At 45.4% G+C, this 22,691-nt stretch overlaps 1 protein-coding gene across 2 annotated transcripts in view; it reads right to left on the reverse strand.

Annotated features, from left to right (window-relative positions):
• Positions 1-1,982: 1,982 nt before the first annotated feature.
• TIMM50 (translocase of inner mitochondrial membrane 50) overlaps positions 1,983-22,691 on the reverse strand; it is a 301,751-nt gene continuing 281,042 nt past the window's right edge. The window contains exons 9-11 of one of the 2 annotated variants that reach the window (XM_078661133.1): positions 8,552-8,708; positions 3,380-3,486; positions 1,983-2,576 (exon numbers count right to left, since the gene is read on the reverse strand). In XM_078661133.1, the coding sequence (XP_078517259.1) occupies positions 2,475-2,576; positions 3,380-3,486; positions 8,552-8,708 (366 nt within the window). In that variant the 3' untranslated portion in view covers positions 1,983-2,474. The remainder of the gene's footprint in view (positions 2,577-3,379; positions 3,487-8,551; positions 8,709-22,691) is intronic. The other variant, XM_078661134.1, reaches the window with a different exon arrangement.

Here is a 22,691-nt window from a genome sequence, read left to right on the forward strand (position 1 = left end):
AACTCTGATGTATTGCCCACTGCCTAACGCCCTGGGCTAGAGCAGACAACTGCAAAGAGTAAGTGCCGCTCTGTTTCTCTAAGTAAAACATGGCAGTTGTGATGTCTGTCCAACTGTGTATCACTTTGTGTTGGATGTGAGGAAGGAACGCTTTGAGGGCTAGCTAGATGCCTAACAATTCTAGGTTGTTGATGTGGGGACCATGTCGATCAGACATCCACACCCCTTGAATGGTCAGCTCCTATAACTGCGCCCCAAACAGAAAGAGAGGAGTCCATTGTTATGGTCATCTGCGGCACTGGGTTCAAAAAGGGCTGGCCTTGCAACAGGTTATTGGCATTTCATCTGTGCAGAGAGTGAGGAATGCTGACCCAGATCAAATCTAGAACCTCACAATGGCCCTCTACTTGGGGTCATTGTGCTCTAGGCACTCCTGCATCTGACGTATACGTAACCAGGCTTATAGGATTATAGCAATGCAGGAGGTAATCATGCCGAGGAGGCGCATTACCTCTTGACCATTTCCTGACAATCTGGCTGAAAAAGAGGGAGCCATGCTTGGAACGCTTGGACCCTTGCAGGGTTGGGGTATGCTTTCCCCATAACAGTGCTGAGTATAGCCCCTAGGAAGGACTGGTGATGAGATTTTATAATACTGATAAAGCCTATGCTGTGGTAAGATGTATGGTGGCTTGGGTGTGTGCTGGGCATTGCCGTTCCATCGCGCTAGAGCAGCCAATTGTCTAAGGGACGACATTGACGCCCTTCCTTCTGAAGTGAGCGGCTACCACGACAAGATGCTTTGGAAATACCCTGGGAGCTGTGGTCAATCTGAAGGGTAGCACTTTCAACTGATAATGCTGACCACTTTCCACACATCTGATATGTGCAGGGTGGACGGGGATGTGCAAGAATACATTCTTCGGGCCAAGAGCAGTTATTAAGTTGCCATGCTGTAGAAGCAGAATGGCATCCTGGATTGTTACCATGTGAAAGTGATCTGACAGGATGTACTTGTTGAGGGGCCTGAGGTCAAGAATGGGCAATAAAGACCTGTTCTTCTTGGGAAGGAATAAGTATAGGTAAACCCCTTTCCCCCATTGTTGTGGTGCAACAGATTCTATTACCCCCTTGCCAAGTAGTGCATACAGCATCTTGATGCAGATGCTGATGTTCCGGGGAGAGTGTCTGCGGGGGGAATTTTGGGGTTGTTTGCATAAGTTCTAGGCAGTAACCAATTGCTACGATATTGAGAAACCACTGGTCGAAGGTAATCTCTGTCCAGTGGGACAGAATCCCTTGCAGTCTTAACCTGAAGAAAGTGTGGGGGGCAGGAGTCTCTGTTCTGCAGGCATGGCCCCTTTAGGGTCTGTGCCTTTGACCCTGCCTCTACCGTGACTATTTTTGTACCCTCCAATCCCCTGTTGCAGCTGTTGCCTGGTGAAGGAGGCGGATGCCTCGGCTACAGTGGTTTTCACCCCTCAGTGGTACACTATGTCAAAAGGAGCCACGGATAGATGGGGTCTGTAGGGTACCCTTGGCTTTGGCAGTTTCTGTTCACTTTGATTTTTCTAGCATCTGATCAAATTGCAGGCCGAACAGGTGTTCCTCTTCAATAGGCAAGTTAATCAGATGCTGCCGAACTTCTGGCTTAAAGCCTGTCCCCCTTCGTCTATGCTAGCAGAGATGTAACATAACCAGAGTCTAACAGTTCTGCTTTCTCGGGCACGTTCCTAACCTATGCAGGCAATCGAGGTCTAAAGCAGCCTGTTGATTACATAAAAATGTCGACCTTTTAATGAATATTAAAATTTTCCACTGCAAGATTTGCGATTCCTGTGTCTTATGCAAGACATAGATTATCCTAATGTTTCAGAGAATCCAGCACAATGTCATGCAACCCCTTTCATAGCAATCACCCCCTTCCCAGTGGAGTGTCTCTTGCAGCTACCAAACAGATAAAACTCAGCCCACACATTATGTTACCACCAACCATAGTCTTTATTCCTGTACACATTGAAAATAATTTATCGGGAAACCAAATTGTCCTCTGCATCCAAGACATGACATTTATATGAAGAACAGAAACACTGAAGCGTGTGCTTTCAACGAAGCATCCTCTGCAAATGGGGGATACCATGCCAGTTTGAGGATTAATCTTTTCTCTTCTTACTATGGTGTATGGATACATAGTTGCTTTTAGGATAGGTGGATGGTCCTTCTCCTTATCATGGGACTGCTGTGGACGAGAGAGTGTGAGGCTGGTATGCCTTAATGAAACAGCAGTTCAAAACTCTGCTGAGAGGTAGGCCATACTATTCCTGGTGGGCTCCGTCCGACAGGTGGGTATGCCACAAAGACTGAAACATGTCCATATGCAGTCTTTTCCCTCAATCCAAAGGACATCTCCTGGTCTCCATCCTCCAGGAAAAGCATCCAGCATTCCACTTGAGGGTGGGACAGAAAGAGCACGATCACTGCTGCTTGGAACGTGACCACAGACGGTTTGTTAGGGACCCTAGGAAGAACGACTGTGTCTTGTTCTTCGACAGGTTCTCCAGCCGCTGCTGTTCCTCCTGCACAAAAGTGTTAAAAAGAGTGAATCTCGGCATTCATTACTCAGGACAAAACACAGAGAACATATTTGTCAAGGAATAAAACTTCCCACCCATAAAGAGTTGTAGCAAAATCCATTCATAGTCCTAAAACATTAATCTTCGTCCCTCTACTCCAAACTTAAAATGTGACCAAAAAAGAAGCCACCCAATATGCTCTCACAACCTGCCCTTCAGTATCAGACCCAGAGCATTATTTCAAAATATTCCTTGGACTAGTATATTAAGATAATGTTTATCAACCAAGCAAAATTCCCTGAACATGGGCAACACACTGCATTTCTAAATTGTCCTGCATTGTCCTAACTTACATAAGCCATTCACAGAGAGTCTTAGAACCCCCCAGAATCTAAAAAAAAGTCTTAATAAAATTCCTCAGAAATCGTGCACCTAAATTCTCTTAGCAGTTTCACATAAAATTCCTAGAACTTCATACATTAAGAGAACAACCACCTTCATTGAGAAACCCCTATAAGAACATAATTTACTATCCAGATTCCTGGATCGTCAGGAAAACATTTAACTGACACCTGGCACATCACAGTATCAAGAAGGTTTGCACTACCATAGAATCTATTTAGTTTAAAATAACCTCTTCAAGAAAACGCCTACAGCTTTCCCTATTAAAATAAAATGAAACCATGGCAGATCTATGTATATGGACGAAGCAGTGGGGTAGTAGTTGCCTGCAAGATGTACTCTTCCTAAGTTTTCCACAGCTCAGTTATTCCCCCTGCAAATACTCTACATAAGGATGCACAGACCTGTTCCAACAGGGTCTGTCGGCGCTTGAAGGCTTCCAAGGGGTCGTCCTCAAGGGAATAATTCTCCAGTACGCTTCGGACGTCATCTACTCCACTTAAAGCAATGGCTATAGATGGAAAAGCAAAAGGGTAGCTGATTAGAGTGGGAGGATCACAACAAGAGCAACGAGTATACAATCAGAACAAAGCGGGCAATACCTATGCATGCGTGACAGGAAAATCCCACCAAGGTCATATTGGTGATGTTTTACATGAAATAAGAGATGCACGAAATGCAATTTAATCATTTACAATGTCACGTTAAAAGCTAGGTGCTTTATAGCGGAACCCATTGATGCAAGATAATATTTGAATGCAGACGTTGAGTGAAGGGTAATGTTAAAAACTATTATGCATTAACACCCCACTATGATCTCCAAGTTACATTGAATTAGGATACTTACAATGCCAAAAGTACGTCTTTAAGGATCAATGCACAGTTGTCCGGCTCCATTCTTTATGAAGCAGACAGGGAACCATGCAAGTAGCCACTGCAGCTTGACATTACAATCTGAAGGGTTCTTAAAAAAACGAACCCCGCCTGCATGATCAATTCTCGTTTACCTTTCTGAGAAGGACAGCACTTTGCTGTTCATCTCAATGCTTATTGAACGAGCTACTTACCTTTGGTAACGCTGTATCTGGTAGAGACACAGTCTAGCCGCAGATTCCTTAGAATATCCCCAGGTGTCAGACTGGATCCAGAAAACTTCCCGCAGCAGCACCTCTGCGCTCCACCCTGATGTCGTCCATGGGCATGATGTCAGCGAAGTCATATATGCCCCTCCCGGCGCACTGACGGCAGTTTTCGTTGGTGAAACTTTTCCGTGCCAGAACGCGGAGCCACCACCAAAAACTGAGAATACGGGAACAGTGTGCAAAAATGATGAAAAAAGAAATTGAATGGTGACCATAAAGGACAGTGTCCGGCACTGTATCTTGAAAACTAGCGAAGAGAAAGAGCAGAGCACCGCTCTGAGAAGCAACCCCACAAAAGTGAAGTCCAAACCTCCCTTGGAGGCAGATGAAGATGTGAAAAACAACATGGCAGACGGCAGAAAGTCTGCAACCATAATGTATAACTGTGAAGGACAACAAGTACGGAACACAGGAACAAGGACAATTCACCAGAAGACGTCACCCGAAAGGGACGTTGTATCCCCAATAAGAGACCTATAGAATGCGGAAGAGCCAAAAGATTTCAAACCAATGGAGCGCAGGGGAGGTAAGAGACCCCAAGGCATTGGAGAAAGGGACAGCATGAGTAGGTCCCACACTGGACAACCCAGGGCGTAGGGTTGGAAAGGACACATGAGCATACCGTCAAATCATGAGAATGGGCGGAGTAGAGCAATGACACAGAATGAAGCATTGTGTGTCGGAGTGAAGTGAAAAATGTCACCACCAGGAAGGGTTAAGCCACCCGGAGGGAGGCGAATGTAGAAAGTCCAACCTGAAAATGTCCTTGCAGAACGTGGAATATGGGCGGGCGTTAAGGAATCTGCAGCTAGACTGTGTCTCTATCAGATACATCATTACCGAAGGTAAGTAACTCGTTCATCTGATAGAGACATTTAGCCGCAGATTCCTTAACTTAGAATAGATACCAAAGCCATACCCATTAGAGGAGATGGGTCTGAGACTGAACCCCATCAAGTTCCCGAGAGAACTTAAACGTCAACAAGGTGACGAAACAGGGTGGGAACGCAAGCAAGCGCAGCGACACTAGAACATGAAGCTCAGAGAAGAGCGGAAAACATTGGGAGGCAAAGGCACCACAAGCCGTCAAAGAACAGCCTGAAAACCCCCATGTGTATACCAGGTGAGAAAAAGAAAACATTTGCCAGATATGTCGGTGTGAAAGGGAAAGTGCAGGACTTCGCAAAGAAGTGGAACTGAACCTAGGGTCCGACGGATCTGCAGGATCCGGTGTGCTGACCGTAAGTAAAACCCAGAGAGATGACAACTGGTATGACAGACTCAGCGCACACCGGCCCAGTATGCACAATAGTGGAAAAAAAGCACGGTTGAAACCTGCACCAGCCAAAATAAGTGGGGCAGCATTGGCAGGATGCCGATCCATGGGCAGAAAGTGCCGGTAGTACTAGAAACAGAAGACACACCAGTACATAGTCGCTCTGTCACAAGACATGTGCAAGGGCTCACAGCAAACAGAAGAAGCACCCAAACAAGACTACAGTAAGAATGATAGTAAAGTGTAAGACTGGAAGATACAGAAGCATACCGTGTGGACGCTAGAACCACACGAAGTATGGCAAAAACCCTGCTGTAGGGTAACGTGAGCAGCCCAGATGCGAGCCGCAATAGCAAGAAGGCAACTGGCAAAGAGGGGTACCAGGCAAGCTGGACACCCACATAAGAGCTCATAGCAGGAGCAGATCGGGGCGAGGACCACGGACACCGCATGAAGGAACTTGCCTGCACGACTCTGATGTGTAAGAGCACAGACCATATATAGAGTAAGAAATATGCGCAAAAATGAAGCGTAACACAATAAAACACTAGGGTACGCAAAGAGTACCAACAGTCATATGGAAGCAGAAATGGACAGAACAATGTCCAGACTTGTATGCAACATTAGCCCACCGCCCGGGTGGAGCAATGGTCCCCCACAAGACAGATGAGGAGATGGAGCCAGACACGATAGTGGAACCAGTCAGGACCAACCGCATGACCCATGGACCCAAGAAGCGAGTATACTTAAGAGAACACTCCTCTTGAGAGCGTTACAGCAGGAACCCAAAGCAGAAGCGGGCGGGGGCTAATGTTGCATACGAGTATGGACATAGAACCAGCCGTCCGGCTGTACTGAACAAATACTGAGAAGGCGGAACACCCACCTACACTATCCGGGCACTATGTAAAGAACCCAGGACATTTTTTGAAAATCAAACCAACAAGGCAACATCGCCTATGCAGAAGAAAAGGATGCCATAAGGCAGAAAGTCATGCTGCAAGAGTCACTGTAGTCCAGACATGAGGCGGGAGATCGCTGAATCAGCGTGACTGTCAAAAAGGTCCACGCCATTGAATGGCAGATCTCGAAGAGCATCCCGAACATTGTCTGGGAAACGACTGTCGCGAAGCCATGCAAAGCAACCGACCGGGCAAGTGCCCTACCCACAGAGTCAGCTGCATCAAGGGAAGATCGAAGGAAAAATTGCGCCATTTCCCTGCCATCAAAAAGAAGGCAATGTAATTCTGCCCGTGGCCCTTCCGGAAAAGAAGGAAGAAGGTGTTCGACTAAGTCCCAAAGGGCAAAGGAAGCGCGTGCAAAACACGCAAGACGTGTTTAATGCACGGATGCTCGCACTGGCAGAGGCAAAAAGCGGACGACCACGAGTCCAACCATCTAGACTCCCTGGTGGGAGGTAACAACGGCACAGCGGAGGAAGGCTGCAAGTCAAAAGCCACCTGAACAACCAGACTCTGATTTCTAGGGTGAATGGACAGGCAGAGTGGATCATCCGGGGCTGGACGATGTCGGCGAGCAATGGCCCGATCAACAGGGTCACCAGAGGAGGGCCTCGCCCAGGTGCCAAGCAGGATGTCAAACAAAAGGCTCCACCTCAATAGGCTCCATGCGGAGAAGATCCAATAAAGGATCAGAAGACAGGGAAACCACAGGGGGCTGAATTCGAACAATAGCTGACGCCATGTGAATAGCCCATGCGTAAGCTGCACTAGCCTCAGTCGCCATTCTGGGGGGCGACAATAATCCGTTGGTAGGAGACGGTTGGAGACTAACCCGTCCACTAGAGAGTAAAAGTGGAGGAGCATGAGGTTGATCTGAAGGCCACGGAACGCTAGGCCCGGGGAGACCAGAGGAACGTCAACCTTGTGCAAGAGAGTAGGTGCTGGCACCGGCATCGACTGACACAGAGTCGGTGTTATATGGACGCCGACGACCTCCAGAGGGGATGCGGCCTGGGCGCCGTCCGACGGCGATCCAACCGCAATATGCAGGGAGGAATAGACTTAAAAAGACAGGGCGTCGAGCTCAGTGCCGCATCCAATGTCAGCGCAGGAAGCCACGCAGGGCTATAGGGGTGACTGGATGGCAGACTGGGAAGGCCCTCCAGGCCGTGTTCCGTCGGCGTCGTATCAACTCCGGAACCGGAGTCGATGCACACAACCGGCGCGGGACAAATCCACCGGCGAGGACTAGACATGAGAGCCTTCCATCTCCGTAGGCGCACCAGGGAGAGGGGGCGACCCAAAGAAAGAGTGGAGGGCCTTTATATAAGCCTCCATTTGGGCCTGCGTCGCTCCAACTCCCTGGAAGGGTTGGTATGGAGGAGACGACTGCTGGGTGCCCGTGCCGGGCAAGGAGAGAGAGGAGCGGTCCCCAGCATCACGCCTATGGGAGAAAGACCTCCGCAACTTACGTTTGTGCTTACATTCCTTTGAATGCCGTCCATGGGAATGCCTCGGGAACGGACCTAATCCAGAGAGGGAGAACGGCGACGTGAAGGTGCAGGGCTGGACAGCCGTGTGGCCAGCAATTTCATATGACGCTCCCTCAAGGACTTGGGTTTCATTTGATGACAGGCGTCCCACTCTTCGGGGTCGTGGTGCACTCCCAGGCACCACATACATATGGCGTGCCGGTCCGTGACAGAAATCTTACACGCTTTAAAGCCCGTAGGCATCGCCCAAAACAAAGGCCAAGGAACCGCTGGTTTTCCAGGATCCGAGTTGGGACACAGAAAAGAAAAAAACTGACGTCAGTGCACCGGGAGGGGACATATATGGCTCAGCTGACATGTCCGTGGACGACATCAGGGTGGAGCCATGCGGCGCCGCCCCCAGCGCTAAGAGGTGCTGCTGCAAAAAGTTTTCCGGATCCAGTCTGACGCCTTGAGTATTCTAAGTTAAGGAATCTGCGGCTAAATGTCTCTATCAGATGTACTCTTTTTAACCAACAATGTGCTCTAATGCCTCCTTAGTTAGGTATCATATAGAAGATAGACAGATCTGCATGGGTCTTGAAAGGAAATTATTATGAGTTTAACAGACAACACTTTTACCCCCAGATTGCATCACCACCCAATGTGCTGCTCTACTCCCATGTATAATGATGTGCAAGACCCACACCCTATCAAAACTTACTTTTTAGGAAGGCAGCAAGATCAAACAGTGTCCTATCATCAGAGTTTCCATCCCACTTCTTTAGAGCCAGACCATTGAATGGCTGCAAACGAAATGCCTCCTTGTTACAATCCACCATCACCACCCTGGAGGCCTCTCTGTTAAGACAGGAAATATCCTGAGAGGGAGAACAAACAAGACAAAGGGAGAAATCAGTAGACGCCCTAGGATACAGAATCAAGATCCCCGATTGAGTTAAGCAGTACATATGCTTTTATTTATATATAATTGTGCCATCTATCCATCCATCCTTCACTGAAGGACACATTCATCCCAATCTTGAGGGACTTCCAGTAGGCATGAAGGAATCCGCCCAGGAAGACCACAGTACACATTTATACATTTCCATAAAAAGAACGTTTGTTAAGAAAGAACTCCAGAAAGGAAAGGCAAATGAACGTTTAATATAACAGCAATTGAATAAAGAAAAAAGAAAATTCGTTTTGGTATTGCAGACATCATTAGTGCACTCATCCTCAGTACTGTCTCTTGTTCCTGCAGGGCTCTTAGAAGATACAAATAGAAGAAATTCTAGAACATTAGCTTCACAGTTATTCTACTACTCTTGCTTTACCTGATTCACAATGAATTGGTCCTGCTGGCTCATTGTTATTCTACAAGAATGTTGTCACATTAAAGGTTTAGTGACAGTCCCAGCAAGAACATCCAACTGTGCGCAACTAATCCCCGGAGTCACTAGCCATCCAAACCAGCTCCTACAGGCCTTTCCATAAATGCATGGTTGGGTGGGTGTCTGAAGGAGGGCGAGCAGGGACTAAGAGTAACAGACTCACCATGAATGTCTTTTTTTTTTTATCAGGTCAGGCCAAGAGACAACTTTGACTGTCTCGCTAGCCTCGTGTTTTGGTAAAAATGCATAACAAAAATACATATATTTCTATCATAATTTATATATGTACAAATACAGATGCTTTCAGTCAGTCCCCATGTTTTGGACTGTTCACCCATCATTCACATTTTGTTTCTGTCCACCATAGTATACAGCATGGGCCACTGGGTCGGCCCGCTTCAGTCACTGAATCTCCTAACTTTGATTGATGCGTCTCTTACATGTGTGACCACATGGGGCCAATTTTGTGTCAATACGTGTACTTACATCTGGTAATGCCATTGAAATGGGAAACCTTTGCCTGTGCTTTTTAAAATTTCATTTGAAATAATCAGTAACAAAAAGCATGAACTGGGGCCCATGTTAGTTTGAATGAGTATGAAATGTAGTAGGAGGGTGAAATGTCCATTTCATACAGAAACGTTAATTCACAAGCAAGAGAGGGATTGCTGGTTTATTGCCCTGGAGTATACCCATGTCACGTAATGGGTAAAAGGTCAGACATTCAAAATGTGTGATCTTTTCTGGTAAAATGTCAAAAATAGACATCTGAAAAGTCGCAGTCATTAGTAGCTAAACTAGGTGATAAAAATAGATCATTACTCATTGTATTAGTATAAGACCCCACCAGTTCTTGCGCACAAAAAGGGGCGAAGTTGCTCAAACAGTGGAAAACGTAACCCAAAACAAAGGTGTCAAAACCAAATCATCTGAAACGCACAGGTTCAGGCTTGAACCTCCTTCCCTTTGAGGTCCAGCTTTAAATGGTGCCATCTACCGACCCTGGCTCTGTTGACCGTACTCTATCTTTTTTAGGAATCTCAACTTGAGAAGTATCCATTCTACCTTCATTCCAAATTCTTTATGATGCAATTCTTCCATTTTAAGATGAAAACATCTATATTTCAGATTTTTACGACTTTTTAAACGACTGGGAGATCCTGCACGAATAGGAAAACTGGGGCATAAAAATTATTTGCATGGCTTAGCAGATGTTATGTGGAAGATTTCTTTCAGGGGTCAAGTGATCAAAAAGATACAAAGTACTATTCTTCCAGAACTGTGACGCTGTGTCCTACATTATTTTGAGAGCCACGGAAAGGACTTGGAATGTAGTCTATGCAATGATGATTTACAAACTAAAATGCATCTATATGTCAGGCAATTTCCTTTTTTACATGAACTTCGAATAAACTTATTGTGTCAATAATTTCTTCCATGGGTTTTGGTGATAGAAGACTGAGTGAAGAAGGGAGGGGAGAAAAGGATCGCAGTTCCTGGATATGCAGTATGAAAGAAGCTGTGCTCCAGATGACCTACCATAAAGTGGACAAACTCTTATGATGCTATTGTCTGAGATGAATCCCACAGATGCTATCAAGTTCATTTGGGAAAGCAACTTGGGGTGTAAGGGTTTAAAGTTCTAATAGCGCAGATGTGCAATATTCACAACTTTGATGTTGAGATTTATGGATGTAACAACTTCAATGAATATGGCAGACTTTTCCCGCAAAAGGTTTTTTAGGCAAAATTCTCTTGCAAAACGTACATTTTGCAGGATGTTTTCACCCTTAAAGGTTAATTTTTGCTAGACTTCTATTTTCCTCTTAAACATAGTAATCTTCGTTAAGTTTAACCTCTTCGCTGCGGGGCTAATTCCCCCCGGGGCGGGGGGCCAAGCGTGATAAGCAGCTCGTCATGCTGCACAGTGGAGCTGTGCTCATGACGAGCTGAGCTCATCACGACTCCGCCCACTCCCATGGAACGCCCGCACACGAGGGGAATTAGCCCCGCCTGGGCGTTCCGCGGCTGTTATGACGAGCTCAGCTCGTCATGAGCACAGCTCCACTGTGCCTCATGAGCTGAGCTCGTCATGAGCGTCAAAGAGGTTAAGAAAGCAGAAATAAAAAAATTAATGTTTTTAACTTTACAAAGTTGGTAACAAAATGTGTACAACTTTGCCTAGCACTAGCTATAACGGGACTTTGTATGCGGTAGGGTTCTCTGTATATGCACGTGCTGGTGGAAGTATTCTTTGTGACAAGCATAAATTCTGCAACCGTTAATAATTACATAGGTCATACACACAGTGTTAAGGTGCATATTACTAATTCAGCAAAGTAGGATACATTTGTTTGAATACATGTTTTTATGCCACAACTAGAGAAGAGAGGGGGGCCCCACACAACAAGGGGCAGGAGCACCGTGTTAACAGTAAAATCAATTCTCCCCTTGGGGAAACAAATAAATGAACCACTTATAGATCTCCAAGCAATCAATCCACAGCCTTCTATCATACCACACGGGTGTACAATCATAAATCTGTACCATGTCATTATGAAGTTAGTAAAGAGTTTTAATTTCATACGATTTCCACAGGAGTTTAAAAAAATGCTCATGTGCATAATTATACAATAGTGATTCCACATTTCATTCTTATAAATGTAACAGAATTTACATCCAGGAGATGCTCCAAAGCATTGAGTCTCCACTACATATGCATTGAACCCCTCACCACAATACGGAGCAAGACTTTATTAACAACTAAAATTTCATAATCAAAGTAATTCATCACAAAAAATTAAAACCCAATGGAGGCCGCTGCATGGCCAAAGTACTCAAATAAGTCATCAACCAGCAGCTCACCGAATTCTTGGAGCATAACGACCAACTGGATGCCTCACAATCAGGATTAAGGGCAAGCCACAGCACAGACTGTGCTGATTGCCACCACTGACTACACCAGAACACTCCTCGACCGTTGACGAACCGTGGCCATGATCCTTTCTCAACCTCTCCACTGTCCTCAACACAGTCTTCCACAGCACCCTCATCAACAGACTCTACAACATAGGCATGCACAAGATGCCCTCAAGTGAATTACCTCTTTCCTTACGGAATGCACACAGAGCATTCAACTGCCTGCCTTCACCTATGCACCCAAAGACATCCTATGTGGCGGACCACAAGGATCATCCCTCAGCCACACCCTGTACAACATCTACATGACACCCCTCGCAGACGTCGTCAGATCCCACGGACTTAACATAATCTCCTACGCAGATAACACTCAATTGAGCCTCTCGCTTACCGAGGACTCCTACAACACCAAAACAAACTTCTGCAACTCCTTGACCAATGCAAGGGAATGGATGAGAGCCAACTGCCTCCAGCTCAACTCTGACAAAGCTGAGGTACTTATCTTCAGGAATAACATCTCCGCCTGGGACCACAGTTATTGGCCTGCAGAACTCGGACCCACACCAGCCAACCATGCATGCAGCTTCCGCATCATCCTCAACAGCCAACTGACCATAAAACAACAAGTCAACACAGTCTCCTCCTTCTGCTTTCACACTTTTTGCATGCTCCACAGAATTTCCAGATGGATCCCAACCAACACCAGAAAGACTGTCACTCGGGCCCTCGCCTCCAGCCATCTCGACTATGGCCACGCCCACCACGCTAGCAACTCCACCCAGCTCCTCAGATTACAAACAGAACAGAACCATGCAGCTAGACTCATCTTGGACCTCCCCAAACGAACCCACATTGCCCCCTTGAGAGACCTCTTCCAGAAGAGATGCCAGTTCAAGATCCTCATGCACGCCTATAAAGCCATCCACGACCTAGGATCCGCCTACCTCATCCAGCAACAAACTCCACCAACGGTCTGGACACCTTCTCTTCTCCTCACTCTTGCACGTAAAACCCACATCAGTTGCGGCGCCTTCTCCTACATCGCTGCCAAGACCTAGAACAATCTCCCCCTCTAGCTCCGTACAGCCCCCTTGCTAGCAGACTTCAGAAAGAGACTCAAGACCTGGATCTTTGACGCAGACACAGAGCCCAGATACCCCTAGGGGTGACAATGTTGTGCTTTACAAATGCTGTTTGATTGGTGAGCCATCCTATTCTGGCTGCTCTGGGCTTATGAATATTGAGAATCATGAGCATACACAGTGGTAGTGCTATCAGGGGTTGAACCTTTGTTGCCGGTGGGGGAGATGTTACAGTTTATGAAGTTGTTCACTGAACGTTTAGAGGAGGAGGAGTTATTCATATGGTCTCTTAAGTGCAATTATTTCTTGGACAGCCGACATGCTCTTCACTTCATTATTCTTAGCATACAATACGGCTACCTGTCATCTGTCAAACATAGCAGAACAACTAACTCAGCGCAAACACAGCAATCCTTCACTTGCCAAAAACAACTGATCTTACCCTCTTCCTTAGCAGTTCAATCCCTTTCACTGTTGATGGATTTCTGGCTAGGGCAGATGGCGACCCTATCACTCACCTTTCTCAGACAGCAGAGCTACTTCTCACTTGTTTAACACCTCAGAGATATCCGCAATGATTACAAACAGCAGTTATTTCAAACTGTTGTTTCTGTCTGCCATTGGAAACTAGGGAACAGTAGGCCTTCTGAAAAATACCCTCAGAGACAACTCCTGTGAGATCAGAAAAACAGGCAGATTGGGAGATTCCTGTACAGGATACCTAGGGACGCACAAGAGAGACATTAGGAATCAGACACCACAGGGAATATGCACCCAAGAACAACAAAAATATTGCAAGGAAGGGACAGAACTGATCCAGCCACAAAGAGACAGGGAAACAATATATGTGGATAGCATTTGCCATTAGAACCTGGATTTGGCCGATGAAACAGTTTGACCGGGATGAAAAACACAAGATCCACAAACAATGCTCTAAAAAGACCAGGAAGCATCTAGCTAGGCATTTGGAAGACACAAGACCCCAGTCTCCCCTAATTGTGACAACACTGCCGAAGCCCAATGGGTTAAGGGTAGGGCCTCAAGTGCTGAACCCAAATTCACTCACTATACACTGGACATTTGCAGAAGTTAGGCTGCAAAGCCTCAAGACCCACCACAACCTTACATAGAACAACTCTGTGAGGATGATGCACATCTCACAAATTACCAGTCAACCATTGTACTTAAGGAACAAAATCCCCCGGGTAGAAACTCTGCTGCATAAATCACAACTGCCCTTCCAGGTCTGCACAACATACCAAGAGACTAAGTAATTGGTGAACTATGTGCTGTACCATACCCAGTAACAACTTATTTTTTTATAATAGTACAATTTTCGTACAGTGCTGCACCTTGCGATTTTCAATACACAAGATGTGTAAATTATAGGTTTACGTGTTTGAAGAGCACTCTGTGCTAAACTGTCCTTTACAGATTCAAACTTACAGCAGATGTCTACAGCAGGCTTTTAATTCGCTGAGCCATCTTGCTGCTAGTAAAGGATTGACTTAATAGGATTTGGAGCGACTCCTTTTGGACTTGTACAGGATTAGTCTCTGTTGCGGTCAGTTCTCATATACAAGACAGGAGAACATTTGGGAATTGATGTGTTGTAAAAGAAATTGTCACATTCCAAGATTTTTAAAGGGGGCAGCTCAAGAGTTCCGTAAAGAGATTTTTTACATCAGGGATCCTGTGCACAATAATTAAGGTGAGAGACAGGTGACAGAACACTGCTATGTTAATAACAAAAAGGATGATTTGAGAGGTCTGTTCCTTGCTTGGTACGATTCTTTTATTCAAGGTCTTCTTGACCACAAAATAGCAGTTCTCTTCAAGAAGAACGCCAAATACACATTTCATGTCATGGCCGAACACAGCCCAACTACAGGAACTGAGTAAGAGAATTTCCAATAGACTACACCTGAAAACAATATGCGATATTGCCTTTGAAAGACGGTCTTGAGATCCTTGCCTTTGAGAAAACTGAGATGTGTACTAAGCTGTACATCGTCTGGGAGAAGCTATGAAGAGGTTCGTCATTTGAAACCTATGATCAAATTAGGAAAGTTTCTTTGGCCCTGGAGAAGCCTAAATCTTGGGTAAAACGCGTTGGCTGCGCAGACCTGCTTTTTTATGGTCAAGAAGACCATGAATAAAGAATCATAACAAGCAAGGAACAGACCTCTCGATTCATCCTTTTTTGTTATTAACATAGCAATGTGTTTTTCTGTATAGTGTCTTTGACGTTGCCTCTCTACCATTGTTTTCACAATTTGAATTATTAAAGGCTAATATTGTTGGCTAGCCTTTTTGATGTGGGCAATTTTCAAGGGAATTTCTAGAAAACTGATAACACGTGGTGATGCGGTAAAAAGATCCCCTTGCTGTCTATACTTGTTTAGGTGACAGAACACATTAAAGGCAAGGCAGAGTTACAAACGAAGTCCAGTCTACAATGTTAAAGCAACCAGTTAATATGCTGATAATTTAAAATGGATGTGGAAACTATCTGATTAAATGCACTTTATATGGTGTGTTAGGTTTTAGAATGTAGGTTATGCGTTATTGTCTGTGCGGGGACTTAATGTAAGTATATACAGTTTTATAATCCGATTATAAAGTGTTTTTAAAAAAATAGACAAATTGGTTGCAGATAATATCTAATTATCTAGGTAATGCCTCATAGCCGTAAACCTGCCCAGTAAATAAAGTCAACAGGTGACTGGGCTAATTATGCCCTCGACTGAGGGTGGAACTGGAGCAGCAGTGCCAGTCCATGCGCACCGAGCATTTGACCCCTTTCTCCCTCCCTCCACGGGCGCGCCCAGGCAACCCCGCGCTCGGCGAGCGGACCAGATTTCCCGCTGCAGACAGAGCGCTTTTCTCTTTTTCGAGCCAACCAGGTGGAAAATACCTAAGGCCTCAGGGGGTTACCATTATGCTTCCATTGTTCTGCTCTTTGCCGCCTCCGACGCCGGCCTGAACCGCGGCAATTATTCACAAGAGGAATGGCGCGTGGCAGGAGTGCGCCTCCCCGCCCCCGGGCACCGCGTGCACCGCGTGCACCTTGCTCCACTACACACAGACACGCGAACCAAGGGCTATGCCTACCGCTCGGGCCCGCGCCCGAATCTCAGCTCTTCACTTCTCTGTTGCATTTTATGATGATAGGTCACCTTAACATGGACCGCAATTTCGGGTACCTACTTAGCACCCTGGCACTGCCCTAACTGCCCCTCGTTTCAGATGTAAAGGCGGCAGCAGCAGGAAGGGGAAGAAAAGTGCTCCTGGTGCAGTTTTCAATCTTTGACATGATCACACCACCTCCGCAGCAAATTGGAGCCTTGTGAGGGGAGAAGGGGGGAATGGGGCACGGCGTCAACACTCGGGGCCAAAGGGCGCGTGCTGCTGTGTTCGCTATCCCTGGCACTAGGGTGAACTGACGTCGATCGAGGATACGGATATTTTTTTCTTTGTCAACTGCATCCAGAACTTTTTTTTGTAGTTCTACTCACAATAAAGGCATATGGCGCTGGAAAGCCACACTTGCTAGCGACATTAGGGCACAGTTTGAGCTACAATTCTAAGAGGGGCGACGAGCCACTGAGCGGGTACAATCAGAAGTGAAGGAAATGAGAAACCTACAGACTAAATTATGAAAAAAAAACCATTAAAAAGATGTGCGTTTTTCGTGCCACAAATATGAAGAGTTGCTAATTTGTAAAGCGTTAAAGGCCACAGGAAGGTCACTTCAATGCGCTCCGTGGTGATAAAAAGTGATCGACCAGAAGAGAATAGCTTAAAAGGGTACGATGGGGTAAGGAGCCAGCCGTACTGCGGATGGAGTGCTCGCTTCCCCGCAGAAGCGAGTATGTCACCAGGCAATGGCGATTATAGCAGTAGTATAGCAAGGTGCCCTACTGTAAGTAAGGGACCGTACACCGACATCTTCCTTTCAGTCGAGCAGTAAAACACAATTGTCTCCTCACAGCCCTCAGCCGGTGCTAAGGCACCTGCTACACTGATATCTACGACCTATAGGGCAGGATGGAAGTGAGGGAGGGCTCCACAATAACACATTGTGTAGCTGCAACGACCCAACAAGTATCATGGAGAGCTGAATCGTAACAAAAAATTGTGCCGTCAATCGAATCGGCAAGGTAAAAGCGGTACTAGAGTTCCCCCGGCAAATTGTTTTAATGCAGGAAATACAATATGTTATGGAAAGGTGCCCAGCACTCAAAGAAGGGGTTATTAAACAATGTATACGTGGAATCCGTGCAATGTCTAGGTCAATAGCGAAACTACAAATTAAACGCATGGTATAACGGCATCCAAGGACGAGCCTCCCAGCAGGACTACTCGTGGACACAAACAGAAAATCGGTTAAAAAAACACGTAACCGGGGGCACGATACTGCAAAATAAACCAAGTGCCAAGATTTGTCATGGAATGGTATACTGAATGTATTACTTGGCAGAACCCAGGGCCAACACCAAGCTTGTAAACAACCGGACTGGGAGGCTGAGAGGGGACAGGGCTGGGGGGTGGTGGGTAGTCGATAAAGTGACCTCCCCTCCAACCCGCTTTCCCCTCCCCAAATCTGTAGGCCAGCGTAATTAAGTGGCTGGAACCTCGGGCTCCTCCCACCCATGTTCCAGCTGTAAAGAAAACACCACAGTCCCATTGGGAAATGAGTCCCTAACTCGCTATGGTACCAGCGAAGAGGTGAACAGCAGGACTACCCCCCTCTTCCAAAGACAAGGGGCCAAAGAAAACCTTCCCCGCCAAACATCCACAACAATCAGAAGCAGAGAAAGAACCCCCCTCACACCCCACCCCATAGAAGAGCAGATGGGCGAGGAAAGGCGGAGGGAGAGGGGGCTACGGGCAGAGAAAACAGAAGGCTATTGGGGAAGCAAAACATCCAGGCTGTGTTGGAGCAGGCATGCAGGAGCGGGGTCTGCACCGCAGAGAGGGAGACGTGGCGCCTTCGCGCTTCATTTCTACCTGGTTACTTGAATGGAGTCGACAAGACCAGAGTGAAGGGTGCCAAGGGTACGGCGCCCAGGCTGGCACAACAGCCCACATGATGAAGTGCTTTTCTCCCCCTTTGCCCCTGAACGCGCTCTGGAGTACTTCATGCCCCTGTGGGGTTCAGAGGCAGCTGCGCTAGCTGAGGACGTTTTCGGATGAAGCTGTCGGATATCAGACAAACTAATCACAAAGTAAAAACCCTGCAGGTGGGCCATCCGGCCTCACACACCCCAACCAATGTCAGCATCTATTGGAGTTCAAGAGGCGGAGATTTTATTAAACAATTCAAAATGAGTAATCCACTCCTCGCAGGCAGAGGGGGTTATTATGTCATGTTCATTATTAATCCAGGAGTACATTACTACAGTCATAAAGTCAATTATTTATGCAAGCATGATCGATCAGAGATCGGGTGGTTGAGGCTCTTGATGCTTGTCTATCCTCTGGGTAAATAGCCCTGCAGATTCCAGGCTCACCTCGCTAAGTAAATCAAGTGTCCACCCGAGCTGGCCTCCAGCGGAGCTTTGGGTTGCAAGATCCTAGTCTGTCTTGGGGATCAACCCTTCTTTCTTTTTCCAGCTGGTGCTGCTGTTTGATATCCCAACGATCAGAGGCTAACAGTCCACCATCCAAACAACTGTCATTATGGCCGGGCACAATGATCACACGTCTGATCGCATTAATCCAAGAGGAGTTTCATTCTATTTCCACTCAGACTTCCACCACCATTTTCTGGCATCCTTTGCTCAGAATATTTTTGGCCGAAGTTGGGTTGTTCAAGCAACTCATAGGCAACACAGCTTCCTGGCGAGTACAGGCCCCTTAAATTACAACCTGTGGGCGGCTCTGACCATCTCCTGTGAAAGCTGCCAGCCAATCCTAAGCCAGTGCCACTTCTGTGCTGAGAATCTTCGTGCACATACTTTCTTCTTCCTGTGTTGTACCTTGCTGGAGTCAGATGCCCCACTCGGGGAGGGTGGCGTAGGAAAAAGAGCCCATTGCCATTCTGGGCACCCAAGTCATATCCGAGCCCTGGGCCAGGTTGCGGCCCGGCCTCTAAAGCCCATTAATAAAAATTGTACCTTGTTAATCATTTTTTCCTGAGAAATAGCATCAGTTTGTTGTTAATACTACTAAATGCATCACTTCAAAATTGTAGTGTATTCATTCAATTGAAATCAAGTGCTGTGTCACTATGAAATTTGCAAAAGAAACAATTGATGGACCGAATGCTGGACAATGCAAACACTCACCCCCAGTCACAAAGATCTGGGTTTAATCCATCATTCTTTTGCTCACCATCCCACCCCAGTTTGGACCCAGCCATATGCAAATCCGTCTTGACCCTGTTCCTTGTGGGAGCAGTCCAGCCCGAACTGCCAGCCAGGTCCTCCCTGGACCGGAAACAAGCATCTTGGGACCTGTTTCAGGGCATCACCCTTCATCAGCCAGGCTAGCTTGAATCCAGTGGTGTCGTGAGCACGGGACCCACGTCGGGGAATACCCTTCCCACTTAGGGCGACATATGCAAAAGAAACAATTGATGGACGGAATGCTGGACAATGCAAACATTCACCCCCAGTTTGCATTTGTCACTATGAAAAGCAACATTTAAATATTTTTAACAGACTAAAAATTACAGTAATACTCAGCATACCTTAAATTAATTCCCAGCGATGTCACTAAACAATGCAGTCATAGCGGTTAACCCTTTTCGCCAATACCTTCCCTCTATCAAACTCTTCACCCTTGACTCTACATCCTTAACTCTTTACCCTTTTAGCACAACCCTGCAGCTTTACCCTTATACCACAAACTTACACCCTTAACCTTTTACCCACAACCCCTAGCTCAAAACAAATAGTACTCAAGACAAACTTCAGCTACACAAACTTAACAGAATATACAAATCAACAATCAAAAAAGCTTTAAAAAGGTACTATTCAGACTGAATTAAAAATATTAAATGTGCAAATAAAGAATTTTATAAAATTTCTCAAAGAATTCCGGAAGTCTAAATGCATACAAGGAACTCATCCCATGTCTGAAGAATTTACTAAAACTGGAAAATTATTACACAACCAAAGCAGACATATTGGACTCCTAATTAAAAGAAAACCACCAGCACCAACCCATTTCCAACAACCCCTCCAAGGGCAGGCTATCCCAACTTGTGCATTCCTTCAAACAACTGTTACAAAGTGAATTTATGGATCTGGTCAAAAGCAAGCAGGCCAGCCAGCTGCCCTTCTGACTCTTGCCCACCACAACCGTTCAATAACATTCTTTTAACTACCTCTGCTGCCATATCAGCAAGAAAAAATATCAATAATTCTTTAACTACAGGAATCTTTCCAGAAGACTTGAAAATACATACATTCATTATGAAAGAAAACAGCCCTGAACCTGCATGACCCAAACAAATACAGACCTAATTACAAATGGACCTTTCCCAGGTAAACTGATAGAAAAAGCAGCATTCGTCCAGATTTCACAATTCTTTGAAGATTACTCTATACTTTCCGACTTCCAAACAGAATTCCGTCCAGAAAGAGGCCCAGATTCTGCCCTCATTGCCATATGGGATGACTTTAAAAATACAGTATATCGGAACAGGGTTGCTGCACTACTTCTCTTGGACCCGTCAGCTGCCTTTGACACAGTTGACCATGACACTCTAATCCAAAGACACTATGAAGTCGGCATAGAGTGAACGGTTCTCGACTGGATCACGTCTTATCTTCAAAACAGGACAAATGTCATGCATACTGCCCCTTTCTCATTTAAACCGTATTTCACAAAAGCAGAGGGTCCCTCAAGGATCTATCATCTCCCCCATGCTTTTCAACATCTAAATGAAGTAATTACGGGCAATGATCAATACATTTCAGCTCACATGCTCCAACTATGCAGATGACACACACATACTCCTTAAACTGTAAGCCCATAAAGTCAATGGAAACCCCAAAATGTTGGAGTGCCTCACATACGTTGATCAGAGGATGACATGGAGCCAACTCAAACTAAGTGATTTCAAAACAGAAATACTCACATGTGGCGATTGGAAAAATTATGACCCACTCTGCCCCTGGCCTGACAATCTGGGACCACCTTCTAAAGTATCTAAGGAAGTAAGAAACCTTGGGATTACCATGGACTCCAAACGATCAATGAATGCGCAAGCAGACAGGTTAGCAAGAACAAGCTTCATTACTATGAAAACTCTACGAGGCATCTTCACCCCACCTAGGTTTTCCACACAAGGCACAACTATCTCTCTTGTACGGCCTAAACTGGATTACGCCAATGACCTCTACCATGGATCATCATCAATTATGAAAAAACTACAAACAATTCAGAACTTTGCTGCCAGAACACTCTTACATCTAAAACCACAAGTTTGAAGGCTCTAAAATGGTTACCAGGTGCCAGAAGAACCACCATTAAGCTGCTTTGTATCACCCACAAAGCGGTACCTGGAGCAGGTCACTTTTTTTGTAAAATCAGGAATAAAATCACTAAATACATTCAACAAAGGAAACTCTGCTCAAAATAGACACCTTGCCTCAAAGCCCCAGCATACAAGAAAAACAAACATGGGTAGGATAAATCTTTCTCTGTTTAGGCAGCCAAATTATGGAATTCATTATCCCCAAACATAAGAGCAGCAGATAACTATCTTATCTTCAAAAAACTACTAAAGAGTTGGCTCTATCCTACATGATCATCACACTCAAACACAAATATACAGCATATGCCTATAAATATGTATATTTTAGATAAGTGCATTTCTTTGTAGAAAATATATACCACTTGTGATTTTGAAACAGATATGTATTCTTTAGGTCTGCTTAACAAGTATATATATATATATTACTTATGTTTTTTGCATGTATGTATGTAGGTCACGTTTTTTTTTCATTACAGTTATTTGATTAGATGCTTATGGGTCTCTGTTTATTCTATTTATCTATCACAACATGTAAATATGACCAACACAGTTGCATCTATACATGCTTAGCTATTAAAATTGCGAGGAAAACAAAAATAAAAGATTAAAAAACGTATAGAAATACACAAATTAGATACGTTTTACGTACAGCAACATCTGAAAGTCTGAATTTCTGACTATCCATACTTGCAAATAAGGAACTTTATGCAATACAATTTTATATCTCTATTATTTCCTTAATACTTGTATACCCTTTCTATGTAGGTATGTATCTATATTATTTATTACTTTACTCCTGTTGAAAGAAAAAAAGCAGTAGACACTCTCCAATGCACTACTGTCTCATCCTATACTTCTCTCAATATGTCCTCTACCCCCACTGTTTCATTGCAAACCTCATTTTACTACTATGATCACTCCAAGATCCTTTCTTAACTCCTCCCTCCTTTATCTCTCCTTGACCCACCCCAAACCTCA

Source organism: Lissotriton helveticus, chromosome 9, assembly GCF_964261635.1.
Source record: "Lissotriton helveticus chromosome 9, aLisHel1.1, whole genome shotgun sequence".
Taxonomy (NCBI): domain Eukaryota; kingdom Metazoa; phylum Chordata; class Amphibia; order Caudata; family Salamandridae; genus Lissotriton; species Lissotriton helveticus.